Source organism: Sapajus apella, unplaced genomic scaffold (genome assembly GCF_009761245.1).
Source record: "Sapajus apella isolate SASKATOON/1434 unplaced genomic scaffold, GSC_monkey_1.0 scaffold56, whole genome shotgun sequence".
Lineage (NCBI taxonomy): Eukaryota > Metazoa > Chordata > Mammalia > Primates > Cebidae > Sapajus > Sapajus apella.
Window position 1 is genome coordinate 3,697,602 of NW_022436996.1, and position 14,785 is coordinate 3,712,386.

The 14,785-nt window shown below is 47.7% G+C and overlaps 1 protein-coding gene across 3 annotated transcripts; it reads right to left on the reverse strand.

The window, feature by feature from the left end:
• Nucleotides 1-688: 688 nt before the first annotated feature.
• On the reverse strand, nt 689-12,994 carry INSIG1 (insulin induced gene 1). 3 transcript variants are annotated; one of them, XM_032244920.1, is made up of 7 exons: nt 12,795-12,994; nt 12,097-12,535; nt 9,119-9,243; nt 8,424-8,590; nt 8,001-8,100; nt 6,965-7,035; nt 2,558-2,675 (listed from the first exon to the last, which is right to left on the reverse strand). In XM_032244920.1, the coding sequence occupies exons 2-7, from the start codon at nt 12,506-12,508 to the stop codon at nt 2,558-2,560; spliced, it is 993 nt and encodes a 330-aa protein (XP_032100811.1). In that variant the 5' UTR covers nt 12,509-12,535; nt 12,795-12,994. The 3 variants fall into 3 exon arrangements, with proteins under 3 accessions (XP_032100810.1, XP_032100811.1, XP_032100809.1); XM_032244919.1 differs by lacking the exon at nt 6,965-7,035 and having other exon boundaries at nt 689-2,675; nt 12,795-12,990; XM_032244918.1 differs by lacking the exon at nt 2,558-2,675 and having other exon boundaries at nt 6,820-7,035.
• Between the last annotated feature and the right edge of the window lie 1,791 nt (nt 12,995-14,785).

Consider the following 14,785-nt stretch of genomic DNA (forward strand, 5'->3'; position numbering starts at 1 on the left):
AAATGTATTGGTACATGTCAGGTAAGGCCTTTCTCTGCTGGTATTGAAATGCGATTTCACAACTGCAAGTCATGTTGAACCTGCACAGCTTTAATGTTCTGGGTGCTGAACACAAATCTTCAGTTCTCATCCCATGGTGACAGCTGGTGAGAGCAAATAACTCCAGCCACCCCAGCTGGCAGCAGGGGAGCTGCAGCTGTGAGACAGGCAAGCCTGTTCCTCCGCTTGAAGATGGGGTGCCTGTGGTGAGGAGGTAAGGTGGCGGGTTCCATTTAGCCTGCGCTGCATTTAACTTTCCGCCGTAAGGAAAACACATGCTGTTGATCCTTAAGCAACACAGGCTTTAAACCTGGGTCCACTTATACATGGAGTTTTTCCAGCCAAACGTGGTTTATCTGCCAAATGTGAAACCCATCTATATGGAGGGCTGACTTTTTGGGTATGCAGGTTCTGTAGGGCCAAATGCCAGACTTGAGTATGCAGATTCTGGCATACATGGGGCATCCTGGAACCAATCCCCTGCAGGTATTGAGGGATGATTCAAATGACACTTCCCAAGAGGTTGTGTTAAAATTCAGTAAAATTTGAAGAACGGTAAAATATTTTTCCATTACAGATTCTAACGTCCCGCACAGAGAATACCATCCCACCTTTTTTTTAAAAAAGCAAACAAACATAAATACAACACTTGGTTTTGAACCTTTAATAAAAGTAAAAAATGAATGCAAAAAGAACACAATGTTGAAAACTTAGTATGAATGTGCATCTCACTAGATGTTCAAATCTGGTATAGTGCAAATTTTGTTCATACTATTTTACATTTTTACAAACTTAAATCACTTTGGTTCATATATTTGCTATAAACTATTGGCAAAAAAAAAATCTTCAAATTTACATTTTTTTTGGCTACATTATTTCTAACAGATACAGATTGACTTCCAGTTTAGGAAAGACTTACTGTTTGTACATGATCAAGTCTGTTGTAAAGATTCACTCACTGCTTTCATCTAATAACTTCTGGTTTTTTTAATAAAATGCCGACATCTTCATTGTAAATTTTTTTCAAGGAACTAATTGTTTTCACATTCAGAAAATTTATAAGGGATCATTCCAAAGTTCAGAATGGTCCTGTTTTTTAAATAATATTCCTCTAAAACAAATTAGCTTCAGAACTTAAAATTTACTCCAAGACGTTTCCCTTGAAACAAAGCAAAAAAACCCCAGCAAAGATCATCACATACACAAAACCAAACACAAAGACCAGTGCTCACAGGAGGGCTCCTCTAAGCTTCCATTCTGCTGACTGGGGGCTACCATTTAAAAGGAGTCTTTTAATCAATCCCCTTTCACAGAATTTAAAACAACCCAAACACGTGTAAATTGCGAAATACAAAAAGGTAAATTTGTAAGTAAAAATTACTAAACCCACAAAACTGGAGTATTTCAAAGGTTGAGGGTTCAGTGGAAGGAAGGTATAACAGGAAAGGGACTTGACAACGGAAAGAAATCACCGAGTTTCCTCCATGCAGTGCTGAAATGGAGAACCCTTCTCTCGACATCTCTACGTTAAAAAAAATAAATATTTAAGAGATACAAGGCTCAGATTGGTTTTCATATACATTGCACTTGAAGTTTTCAAGACCCAATACTTGCAAATTAGGTCTGGTATGGTCTATGCCATTAATGAATACATTGTGCTCACCAATATCATGGAATATTTAGAAATACCACATGTTCAATGCAGTGACATACGCACTCTCCTTTTTACAAGGCAATCACAGATTGCAAATTCCATAGGGCTGTGGAAAAAGACCAGTCACCTCTATTCTGTAGTAACAAAGAAATAAAAAATTTGGCTCACTAAGATTGAAATACATGGCGGACAGGTATTCACTCTTAGATGATCATGGATTTCGAAATAAACTTCATAAACTGAGGTGAAAATTCCAATATATCGCAGTGTGGGAACCATGACTTTTCACTGCCTTTTGCTCAGCAAGATTGTCTACACAAACTTCCATGGGTGGCATGAAAAGCACAGCTGACTCACTGCTGACACACGCACGTGTGACGGTGAAAACACGCCACTGCAGGATGAACGTGCATGACCGTGAAGTGTGGCCACACCGCCACCCTGCTTAGGGCATGCCTCTCTAAAATCACTGCTGCTTTTCTTCTTTTTTAAACACAACCCTATTTTTAAGAATCTTTTGGATAAATATTATTCCTATTACACCATACTTCATGTTTGTTAAGCACCATCAGCCTACCTCCTTTGGGCACTGATACAAAACTGATAGTTGGTAATTGAGTCTTAGTTCAAGGCTTTGAAACATGGCAACTTGTTTGAATCACATGAATGAAATCTAATACTTGGGAAACTGCCACCTGCCTGAGCCACGCAGCCCAGGCAGAATGCTCCGGGGCCCAGACAGGTGCCAGTGCAGCCAGGCACGGCAGGACCTCAGGCTGAGTCGTCATTTCTCCACTTCCCTATTCTAGACTAGGGGAACACTTTTCCAGGAGTCATTTGTACAGTCAGCCCCATTTAAGTAGATTAAGAAAAAAGATAATCTTTGTCATAATTCACAATCAGATTTTCTTCCAAAATCTTCCTCGCTCTCAGAATCGGTGGTTTTGAAGACTCAATCACTATGGGGCTTTTCAGGAACACCCTATGTGTAGAAGGGGAAGAAAAGAGAAAGTTAGCACTAAATGTATAAATATTTTAATTATCAACTAAGTAGGTCCTAACATGGGAAAGATTAAAAATTTCTTCGATGAAAGAAACAGGATTGAGACGTGGGAAACGTGGAGAGAACTCGAGCCCAAGGCCAGCTCTTGCAGCTCTCCCGGCTCCCCTGCACCACCTTCACTTGAGGAGTGAGCCGCACCTCTCACCTGCAAAATTACGAGAATTCTCTGCCTCAAGTGAAATCAGGACTGCTAAGGCCCTTATACAAAGCTTAGATATAAGTGTAAGCTGTTGGTGAAAGCATGATTAAATTAATATCTATAGAAAGGAAACACCCAATTTTATCAAAGCATGGTGATGCTTATGGTATGACAGGTGTTCCTGAAAATTCTAATTGCATTTAAGGGAGTGAACCTTTATCTGAAGGGAGGTTTCTGCCACAGACCTTTATTAGTATCTGATGCCTGTGTTATAACCCACCTTAGCAGCAGTTTGTTGAAACAGACGTTGGAAATAGGTCATGCTTTGTAATACTGAATATAACTCTGCCCTCAGTTCACACAGAGCTTCACAGTTTGGGAATCCTTTCTACATATTCTTTCTCATTTGACCCTCACAGAGCTTCTGAGAGGTAGACACTACAGTTAACTACTACGACCAGGCACTGCAGGGCAGATTCTCAATAGACTGCAGTGTCTCACTGATAAGGCAGCAGACCCGAAGAGATTACACGACCTTCCAGAGGCCGCAGAGCTTCTGCTAAAGGGCAGAGGAGAAACCTCTGTACACATTTTTTTCCCTCAGAATTGTGCCGCCCCCTGTTACTTAATTGCCCTCTGTTCACTTTAAGAGGAAGGAGCTGAGCTCCTCACCTTCAGCAACGAAGGAGATTACTCATCCAGAAAACCCCAAGATCCTCTCATCTGAACAGACAGGTAAAGTCAGGAGTCTGGGTCAAGTCACCCAGGGGCTTTGGTATGCCAGTTACTACCCCGGAACACACAGTAAGACCTTCTAGCAAACACACATGCTTCTAGGAACTGGAATGTGAAAGCAGTGCCAACAGGTAAATATGAGCACTGGAGGGTTCTATACAAACTGCAATGAGAAGACAAAGAGCAAACTCTTGCCAGCAACCTGGAAATAAAATTGGTCATGGCGTTTTACTCCCTGTTCACGAATGTGCAGATAAACAAATGGGGACTAGACTTTTAGAATCCATGGTCTACAGAGGCCAGTGAGGCCTGGCCTTAGCTAAGAACACAGACGCCAGAGGTGAATGACAACCAGCCCAGGGGGACCTGAAGCATTGCCTAACGGAGACATATTTTCAATGGCAACCCAGACACGAACGCAGGCTGCTGTAAACCTGCGTCCAGGTGAAGGCAGGTGCAAGCCATGTGCTGAAAGGGCACTGTGGTATACCAACGAGAAGCAGGCTGCCAGGTCCACCTCCACCACGCACCTAGCCAAGTTTTTTAATCTTCCTAAGCTGCAATTTCCCCATTTAAAAACGGGCTAATAATAGTTTCTACTTCAAAGAGTTGTGTTATGAGGACTAACCTGGCCAATGATGGAAATGTTTAGCACAATGCCTCCTGTGCAGCAGTAAGAGCCCATCAATGGAAGCCCTCAGTAACAGTAATAGTATTATTATCATGAGCAGCTGAGTCAGGCCAATCTAACACAGGACAGCAAATTAAATCCCAAGCTAACACTCAGGTGGGCGGGACTCTACCTCCAGGTGTCCCGGTGGGGCTGACAGTGGAAGGACGGGCCTGACTGCTGCTGGCGATTTGCAGCCTACTCTTAAGACTTGAGGCTACAAACAGCGACAACTCCAAATTCTGTAATTGGTGGCTATAGACTCATTATTTTATTTTAAACATACAGGCTGGGTCGGGCGCGGTGGCTCACACCTGTGATCCCAGCACTTTGGGAGGCCGAGATGGGCAGATCACCTGAAGTCAGGAGTTCGAGACCAGCCTGGCCAACATGGTGAAGCCCCGTCTCTACCAAAAATAAAAAATTAGCTGGGCATGGTGGTGGGCGCCTGTAATCGCAGCTACTCAGGAGGCTGAGACAGGATAATCACTTGAACCCAGGAGGCAGAGGTTGCAGTGAGCCAAGATTGTTCCACTGCATTTCAGCCTGGGCGACAGAGCAAGACTCTGTCTCAAAAACAAACAAACAGAAACCACTGAGGTGGGTGGATCACGAGGTCAGATGATCGAGACCATCCTGGCTAACACAGTGAAACCCCAGCTCTACTAAAAATATACATACACACACACAAATTAGCCAGGCGTGGTGGCATGTGCCTGTAGTCCCAGCTACTCGGGAGGCTGAGGCAGCAGAACTGCTTGAACCTGGGAAGTGAAGGTTGCAGTGGGCCAAGACCACGCCACTGCACTCCAGCCTGGGCGACAGGATGAGATTTCGTCTCAAAAACAAAAAACAAAACAACAACAACAACAACAATATAGGCTGATAACAAACGTTTCTGCTGTGTTTTCGGACACAAAGGACAATGGCATGTGGGGGAAACGTTCCAGAGCTAGGAGACCATATAACTGTAAGCAAAGCCAACTTGTAACTTTTCAGCATGGTTATTCTTGCAAGTAACTGTTTCTTTTTAACGGAGGGAACCCAAAGTTAGAACAAAGGCATTTTAGGAGAACTGAGACAGCTAAGAATGAGAGGGTGTCAAGTGCACTGGGCAAAACCATCAGCACCAAACACAGACCTCCAGTGACCCTGGATCTGGGCGAGTCTGGCCACAGTGCTGAACTGAGCCTCTGAATCTCTTCACCTGCAGGTGGTCATCAACTTCACTCACGACACCTCCCTTCACAAAGCCTTACCCAGTGTAGGTTTTGATCTTAAACCAGTAGCTCTTAGATACTGTCCCTAGAATATCCAGCCACTTCCATTTTGTGGGTAACAGTGGAATGTGGGGAAGGCTGCCCTGGAGGAAAATACCACGAATGCGAATGTCAAGGGGCACAGCCTAAGGAAGGGACGCAGTGCCAGGGAGAGAACAGCAGTGTGAAGACCCTGAGCCACGTCCTAGAAAGGGACACAGCGCCAGGGAGAGGACCGCAGTGTGAAGACCCTGAGCCATGTCCTTGGTTTGATGGATGGAAATGAGTTTTCTAATGTTGAAGAGAAAAAAGAATAGTTGGGATCCAGAGGTAAGGGTACGTTTTTTATGAATAAAAACGGCAGGGGGCGGGGTTGGGCTTAGAGCCCTGAGAGTTCAGTTTCATGTGCCTGCCCAGGAGGGAAGGAGATTAGGGTGGCGACCTCTCTCCTGCAGGTTTTAAGATACAGTGAGAACAACCAAACATTTTCCCCTAAGTTTAAAGAATAAAAAGGATAGAAAGAAATCTGAAGTAGGGAGAATTATAACTACACCACTATCCTATTTTGAGTTATCTAACATTTTTTTCTGTAAGGATCAAAGGAGCACAGCAGGAATTACTTAATGAAGCTACCTTCAAAACTGAAAATGTTTCCTCCAACTATTTCTAGATGTTTAGAACTTATGAATGTTGTGAAATTTCTTCCACCAAAATAATGCTTGTTTCTTAAAACTAATTTAAAAAGCCTTGACATATAACAGCATCAACCTACTGTACACAAATAACCAACTCTTTAAATGTTACTCAAGTTTTAATTATAATGTATAAATAGTCAATCTGGTTGAGGGCAGTTTTATTCTAAAAGTTAGGAATTCTCTCCCAAAGAGCACTGAAACAAAAACTGAAAGCAAGAAAGCAGTGATGGAGTTGCCTAGCTCTCCTCTGAAGACTTAACAGTGATGAAGGTGAATCCACAGAAGCAATGTGCTATTTTCATGTGGGACCATCCAACCAGATTTTTAATATTGAAAAAAGCAACGCCAGGCTCACGCCTATAATCCCAGTGCTTTAGGCGGCCAAGGTGGGAGGATCACTGGAGCCCACGAGTTCAAGCCCAGCCTGGACAACACAGGGAGATACCATCTCTACAAAAAGTAGAAAAATTATCCAGGCATGGTGGCATGTGCCTGTAATTCCAGCTACTCAGGAGGCTGAGACAGGAGGACTGCTGGAGCCCAGGAGTTCAGGGTTACAGTGAGCTGTGATGGTACCAGTCTGGGTGACGCAGTGAGCTCTGTCTCCAAAAAAAAAAAAAAAAAAAAAAGGCAAGCAGAGTCATTTCTTCTCCATCATGAGAAATCTGGCAGTAGAGACTCAGTAACCAGTGGAACGGCACAAATTCCACTTGCAATTACTTCTGCTTTTGTGAAACAGCCAAGTGGCCTTCAAATTCAACTCCTCACAGAAGGGTATCAGCTGGGAAAAATAAATGTACTGTTTTAAAAATAGCATGAGGCACCAAGATAAGTTATCCAAGAAAGTCCCAGAGCTTATCTCCAAGAGCAACAGCTCTAGATTTTTTTTTAATTCACTTTATTTCAGCTTGCCAGTCAAAGTCAATAACATTTAAAAGTCCATCTCTATTTTTTTTTTAGATTAAAGTGCTCAGATGCCAATTTTTAACTAATGAAAACTGCTCACGCCATACTGGAATTCATCTGCCTTTCCATCTCCCTCAGGGGGGCTGTGAGAGAAGCTTTTCAGGGTAATGCTGTTTTCTCCTGCAGGAACAACAGGTGCAATGATCAGGCAAGACGTCCGTCTACATGGTGACCCAGCCACGTGCAGCCGTGTTCTCGTCACCGCTTCTCCATGCCCAGGGTCACCTGCCCCACAGAAGGGTGCCGTCTACCTGAACCAGGCCCTGCCCTGGCCTGAGAAAGACTCTGCAGCCTCAGTTCCATTTGCTTGGCTGTGGACTAAGAGGCCAGCATCATCTGCCTCCACTCTGATTTTGTGAAAAGAAACACTTGCGGACAGATGCTCAGGGAGCAAAGTATCACTGCATGAGGACATCCAGATCTGCTCCCAATGGTGATGGAGGAGGGGACACTCACACGCCATTCACTGGAGCCACCAGTCACTTTCTGTACTGCTTACTATAGCAGTTAACGAAAATTCGGAACAACGAACACACCTGCAACTCGAAGGGGCAGCGCGAGACCTCTAGTTCCTTTCTAGAAAAAATATGATGAGTTTATGTATCTACGAACCTTTACCTGGGTATCATTACCTACATTTTTAAATACAAGCTTTCTTCCGTTATTGTCACTTGAATCTGAACTAGAATATATAAATACAAATTTGAATGTATCATGTCAATAATTCTATCAAGGTAAAAAGATGGAAGTTTGAGAAGATGATATGATCATTTCACTTACCATAGCTAACTGTCGTCCTATGTTGCCCACTGTGACGCCTCCTGAGAAAAATATACAGGGGAGCCAAGAACGAATATAGAGGAAGTCTGGGGATGTGTACCTGGAGCAAGAAAAGAAACTGTGCCTTAGCAGTCAATTTCGCCTGGCTCAATTCTGCATCAAAGATCCTCTGTAATGGGGATACGCAGAATGCATCAGCCACGAAGTGTTACAAAATGTTAATATTCGAATGGATTGTTGTAACTGCTAGTACTTGGTTTTCCTTTGCATTGTTACGAATAGAAGCATTTTTGAGAATTTCATGCCTAACTCTATATCATTCCATCTAAAAACCAAATAAAACATAAAAATATCTAAGCTTTATGGATGTTTTTATGAAAGTTAAGTGTTTTCCAAAGTCAATATTTGAAAATACACACTTACTGATAGACACCATTATACACGAGAAACTGAGTGATCAGAGTAGCTAGAAAAGCTATAGTGATCCCAAGCCCAAGGCCACTTCTGGAACGATCAAACGTCCACCACAGGCCCAAAGACAGGGCTGCTAAAGTCAAGGACAGCTGGACGTTATTGGCAAAATCCAGTTTCTGGTGATGCAAAAGTTAAGGAAAAGTTTAATGATTCTTAGTAAGATCAAAAACACTTAAACACACACACACACACACACACACACACACACACACACGGTTAAAAACATGGTTTTTAAAAAAATTATTGTATCACAAATAATTAACTGCCCATAAAAACCGTGTAGTGAGCTAAAGAAAGGATTTGTTGGATAAGAGGTTAATCATTAAGATCACCTGAAATCTCCCTAGCACTGAGTCACAAACTAAACCGTAAGAATGAACTTGCTGAAAGCTATATATAAAATTCTGTCAGCATTTTGGCCATAAAACAATATATTTAACTACGAAGTCATCTATGGCCCCCATTCTTCTTTCTCTTTTTAGTAATCTGAAATGGGCAGGTGCCACCATCATGTTTGCATTATGACATGGGGTCATTTGAGTATACTGTATGAATATGAAATATTCATTAAAAATGACAAAAAGAACGCTTCAATATGTAACCTAAAAAGATACTCTAGACATAGCACAGAAACTTAAGGATACAGCACTGGCATGGTTAATGCCAACAAAAACGGCTATGCAGCGCATGACACTGGCCCATTCTCTCTTAAACTTGTGGGGTTCTCCGAGGTGACTGTCGATACAGGGGTACAGTAGGCCAACAACAGCTGTTTAAAAAGAGATGACAGTTAGAACACAGCAGGCTTAAGTTCCAGAATTTCCACGTGGTCATTAGTAACACGGCACATCACTCAAACCAGTCCTCCCAGAAATACCATCAGCTACAACTTCATAGCTAAGACTGATTTTACATTCTTGTTCTCTTTGAGTAACACTCCCACGAAATTGTACTGTTTTGAAAAGTTTTTTAAAAATCACTACTATTTAGTGTAGCTGAATATGTCTTAGCAAACACAGAAATGAATCAAGCAGAGGCTATTCACATGAATATGAGCAATGTGTAACCTTATATTTAATATCCACATTTGCCTAAAGCACAGAAAACGTAAGTGACCATGTGGTTCACCTTGTCTTTTCATGCAGTGTGATTCCTACCTCACAATGAAAAGGTTGGCATCTGTCCACTCCCTGCACAGCACAGCTGACACCCCTGCCCCCACCCCACACTGGGACTGGGCATGTGATGAGATACATAGTTGCTGATGCAACTTCGAGGGTCTGGGTCACATGCCCCTAGAGTGGCCCTGGAGTTGATTTTCGGAGTTCTAGCATGTACTGTGCAAGACACTGAGCACCTACTGTGCACACATGCTCGTGGGCGAGGATGGAGAGACAGCCCCACGCCGGCTTCTCTACTCTCTGTCTGATTCCTGCACAGTCAAGCCCCACGCTGTGGAAAGAGCACCAGACCAAGGAGAGAAAAGTCAGCCTCAAAGCACGGCCTGCCCTCTGATGGGACGTGGCTCTGCATGTTTGTGTTCTCATGTGTAAAATTATGAGGATTATGTAACTGGGACACAGAGAAGAGATCACTGTGGTCTGGAACAGTTAGGAAGTTCTTCATAGACACGAACTTGGAATGTGGACAGGTGGGAAGGAATGGGATTCCAGAGAGAAGGCAAATGGCAAAAATGAAGGCAGGAATGAATGTCTGTGGTGGGGAGTGGGGATGCTGGCCTGCCGGGGCTGGATGCAGGGACACAAGGGTCACTGGAAACTGTAGCCAAGGACCAAGAGCCCTGCAATTGTTTCCCCTCAGTCTAGTGTGAAAGAAACACACATTGTAGGTTCAACTGAGAAACAAGAAACACAGTTTAGTCAAACATCCAGATAAAAAATGTTCAGTTTTCAAGCTATTACACTTAATCATGTCCTAATTTTGGAATTTTGAAAAACGGAATCCCCCCTCCAAATTAATTTTACTTCACTCGCTATAGCTTAATCTTACCTTTTAAGGTTAAAAACTAAATAGGTAAAAAAAATATATATACTATGAAATATTTTACTTATGCTCTTGGCTGATAGTTTAAAAAAGAAAGTCGAGTATGAGAAATTGTCCAGATATTCCTAGAAATCCCTGAGGCTTCAATTACAAACTATTTCATGTCTAAGATCAAGTTTTTGGTTCAAGGAAAGAAACAATTCTGCCAAATGTATATGGAGCACGGGATTTTAGATCTAGATCTACTTCTCACAAGTGTTCAGTCAGCACAGCCACATACAAGCGTTTCAAAAAACAAAAGTGCATCCCACCTCTCCGAGAACAGAGATGGAAATATTACCCACCACTTAATAACCACAGGCGCATGTCCCAGTTCTCGAACACACAGCCCTCTGTTACAAAACTCTTCGCTGCTCGCTGTCTCCAGTAGGTCAACTGAGGCAATGTGTTTCCACAGCGCAGGCGACACGCCTGCTGAGGCAGCATGAACAGCTGGCAACAATGGCTGGGCCACTTTCTACCTGTGCACCCTTGGATGGGACTTAACCTGTGACTCAGTTTCCACATCTATAAATGAAGCTCCACATGGCACTGCTGTAAGGAATGAACACAGCAAAGCACAGGAAGCCTCTGGTCAGCAGTCAGCTGACAAATGTCAGCTGCAAAGGCAGCAGGATGCTCACTGTACTGCACTGTAGTCACTTACACACTCGTTCGTTTTCCCCACCAGACTCTAAGCTGCTTAAGGATAGGGGCCTGTGGTGCTCACTTTTCTATTAATATTTTAACAGCTTGTAGAATTTTTGAGGCTGCAGAAAGCACCCGACAAAAGTTTGTTAAATAAACAAATGCTGTGTGACTACAGAAGCAGTAAGTGATCTGCTGGGCCAAGATCAACTCAACACTTCTGTAAAAGCGGTTCAATGACAGCCAAGAAATTCTACTAAAGATACCCAGCAGTCCCCCGTCCGCAGTTCAGACTGACCCCGTGTTACGCTGTACAGCATCTATGCTACTGCTTGGGTGTATGAAAATCTAAACGCCATAAGGGGGTTACTCTTCTCCTTAAGAATGTAATCTCAGAGCTCTAACAGCTCAGGGGGTAAACAGTTTGCTTCAGACCACAGTTTACTCAGCGACCGGGCAAAAGGAAGTGCTGAGAAGTTGCTCCCCTGGCAACCGCCCCCTGAACACATGTGACGGGTTTGTTTTCAGTTATCCAGCCGGGTAGCATGTTTGCTGCCGCGACCAATGGCCATTCAGCCCCGCTGCTCACCAGTTCCCCAGGCGGCCAATCCCGGGCGGCTGGCGCGGGATGACAGCTGGGGCTGTACCCGGACACCAGGAGGGAAGGGCCCGCAGTCAGCTTGGCACAGCATCTGCTGGAACAGCCCATTATCTGCCTGCCTCATCTCCATCCCTGTGCCTCCTCAAACTTCAGAGTGGTGGCCCGGACCCGCCCTCGGGGTTGCCGTCCTCTCTCCCTCTCCTTCCTTTCTCTAAAGCCACTGGATATGCACACTTTCAATTTGTGGATAGTTCCAGTTTCCAGTACAGGTTTCCTACAGGCTGAAAAGACACCCTTTTTACTTCCAGCAGAACCAGGAGGGGTACTCACCAGCTGCTGTCCCGCAGCAGGGAGGGACCCACCAGGCGGAGGAGAAGATGGTGGCGATCACCTCCTCGGGGAAGAGGGTGACATTCCTCTGGATCTGCAGCAGGTTGAGCACCAGGGCTAGGACCACCCCGACCGAGAAGAGCACGAGGCTCCTCTGCACCAGGCGATGATGCCAGGTGTTGGGGTGGGGACCGCCGGGCTCGGGGCCGCTCATCGCAGCGCTGCGGCCCCCGGGCGCGGGGTCGGCGTCCGAGGCACCGCGGGCCGCCAGCAGGGAAGGCCCGGACACGGAGGCGTTGAGCATCTCCCCCACTTTGGCCGCCAGCCCCGCGGCGCTGGCTCGCGGGGGGCCTCGGCGCCTCCCGCTGTGCGCACAGGAGCAGCTCCAGAAGTGGTCGTGCAATCTGGGCATCGGTCACCCGCGTCCGAGAGGCGCTTCCTGGAAGAAGGGGGTCATCAAGCTCACGCGGAAGATACAAAGAGCGAGGAAGGCCCCGCCAGACGCGGACCCCGGCACCCGGGCCACCCCAGGGTCACACACCCGTGCGCCCGCCCAGGGCCGGCTGCGGACTGGACCCGCGCTCACGGCGAGCAGCACCCCCGGCCCGAGCGGGTCCCGCGTCCGCCCACCTCCGGGGGGGATCGGCTGCAGCGAGACCAAACCCCGCCCGCGACCCCCGCCCCGGCCCGCGGCATACCTGGCTGAGGGGCGCCCGCCAGCGGCTCTCCGAGCGGAGGCGGGGCAGCGGGGAAGGAGGAGTCGCGGCCCGGGACGCCCCCAAGCGCGGCCGCGGCGCCCAGCGGGCGCGCGGGCTTATATGGCGGGACGGGGAGCCCGCGTCACGTGATGCTGCCCGGCCTACCCGCCGCCCGCGCGCACCGCCCAGGGGCGTGGCCTGAGCTCGCCCCGCCCCGCCCGCGCGCCCGTCCACACGCGGTCTGGTGAGGCGGCCGCAGCCAATGGGAGGCGGGCGGCCCATATGACGTGTGCACACGCCACCGCCGGCCCGCGCGCGCTCGGGCGGGAGGCTCGGCAGTGCTGGTGGGGCGCGCGGCGGCCGCGGGGCACGCGGGCCCGAGCGGGACGAGCCGGCGGCGACGGGGCTGCCGGGGAGCGGGGGCGTGGGAGGGGACAGTCCGGCCGGGCGGAGGCGGCGGGAGGACAGGGCGGGGTTGCGGGCCGGCGCCGCCGCTCCCGGCTCCCTGCTCCCCTCGCCGGGTGTTCTGCGCCGCGCCTGGCGGCGGCGGGTCTCCAGCGCGCGGGCATCCCGGGCAGCGCCGGCCCCTGCGCAGCTCCAGGGCGGGCTTGCGTCGGCCGGGCCTTTCCTCAGCCCCTCGTGGCCCTTGCTCACGCCTGGAGAGCAAACCACCCGCACCGCCCAGGAGCAGATGAAATCGCGACCACAGTGTCAGAAGGATGGCGCCCCCATCGTGTTTGCCCCTCGGGTCGCCGTCGGGGCGGGCCCGTGCCCGCTCAGAGCCCCCATCCGGGTCGTGTGAAGCGCCGACGGGATGAAAGCTGCGGCCGTGCCCCGCGCAGATGAGCGGGGGCTGCGGGAGGAAGCTGTGCTCTCAGCCGCGCTCGGCCGGGGGACCCTGCAGGCTTAGCAACTTGAGTCGCGCCGTTGATGTGGCATCCTCAGCCTGGGGCTGTGGCTCGAAGCCACAAGGTTAAAAACGTCTTCCTGAGCTGGGACTGCTCTGAGTCCCTTTGGGGGCGAAATTCGCGAGCATCCGATTGCATTTCCTGAGGATGACACCGTAGTGGGGGTGTGGCCCTCAGCGGTCCCTCTGCAGCGCAGAGTCACGTTCTCACCCTCCAGCCTGACTCCTCTCAAGCCCCCTTAACCACTGTACACGTTCCCAAGGACTCCAAGCAGCTTTGACTTCATGGAACATTGCAGTTTGGGTCTTGGTGATCGTTTGCACTCCACCTTGCATAAGTGCGTGAGGATCACACACCCAGATAGGTGTGTCATTGCAGTCACATAGAACACTTGTTTGTAATAAGAAAAATAAAAAAGCCGCCCACTGTCGCGCGCTAGGAACCTGGTGAGCTGAAGGGTGACCCATCTGTACAGTGGGGCGCTGCCTCATGCACAGGGCACCCTTCAGAAGCCTGTACTGTGAGCTCCTGTCCTGCACACTAATCTAAATCAAGCGGCTAACCTCACCCAGACGCATCTGCATGGCAGCCCCGGCCCTGAGATGCAGGCGAGTAACCCATTCAATTAGGAAACACACAAGTGCCGAAAGCTTCTCTTCAGCAGGTCAGCTTTCAATGACTGGTTTATCCAGGTGTGTGAGACCCAGTAAGCAGAAGTGAAATCTCTTAGCGACCTGTCCAGCCGCTGTACACTGGGCTCTTGACATCACGGAAATCAGTAGGTCTATCTTCTGGGGTCCAAGACGTATTTGGATTTCTCTGGCTTTTCTTCCTGCCATTCTGCCTGGCCTTGCAGACTACCCCGGTATTTCCAACGCTAGATCCCTATGTGCAGGTGCCTGCCTCATGACAGTATTTAAGATTAATAGATTTTTGTGTTGTCTCCAAAATGGAAAGGGGCTATCTATTCCTGTAGCTGGTTGGTTTGTTAAAGACTATTGACTTCATCTTCTTTTCTTGTCTACCTAATAAGCCAGTGTTACTTCAACCCAGCCTCTCTAACTCTGTCCACCCCTCTCATCT

Bases quoted from the DNA above. Each gene is read 5' to 3' on its own strand.
- INSIG1 (XM_032244920.1), bottom strand. From the start codon at position 12,508: ATGCCCAGATTGCACGACCACTTCTGGAGCTGCTCCTGTGCGCACAGC. The intron at 9,244-12,096 runs GTGAGTACCCCT...CTTTTTAAACAG, and splicing joins CTGCTGCGGGACAGCAGCTG to CTGTTGTTGGCCTACTGTAC. The intron at 2,676-6,964 runs GTGGAATTTGTG...TTCTACACATAG, and splicing joins AAAAGCAGAAGTAATTGCAA to GGTGTTCCTGAAAAGCCCCA.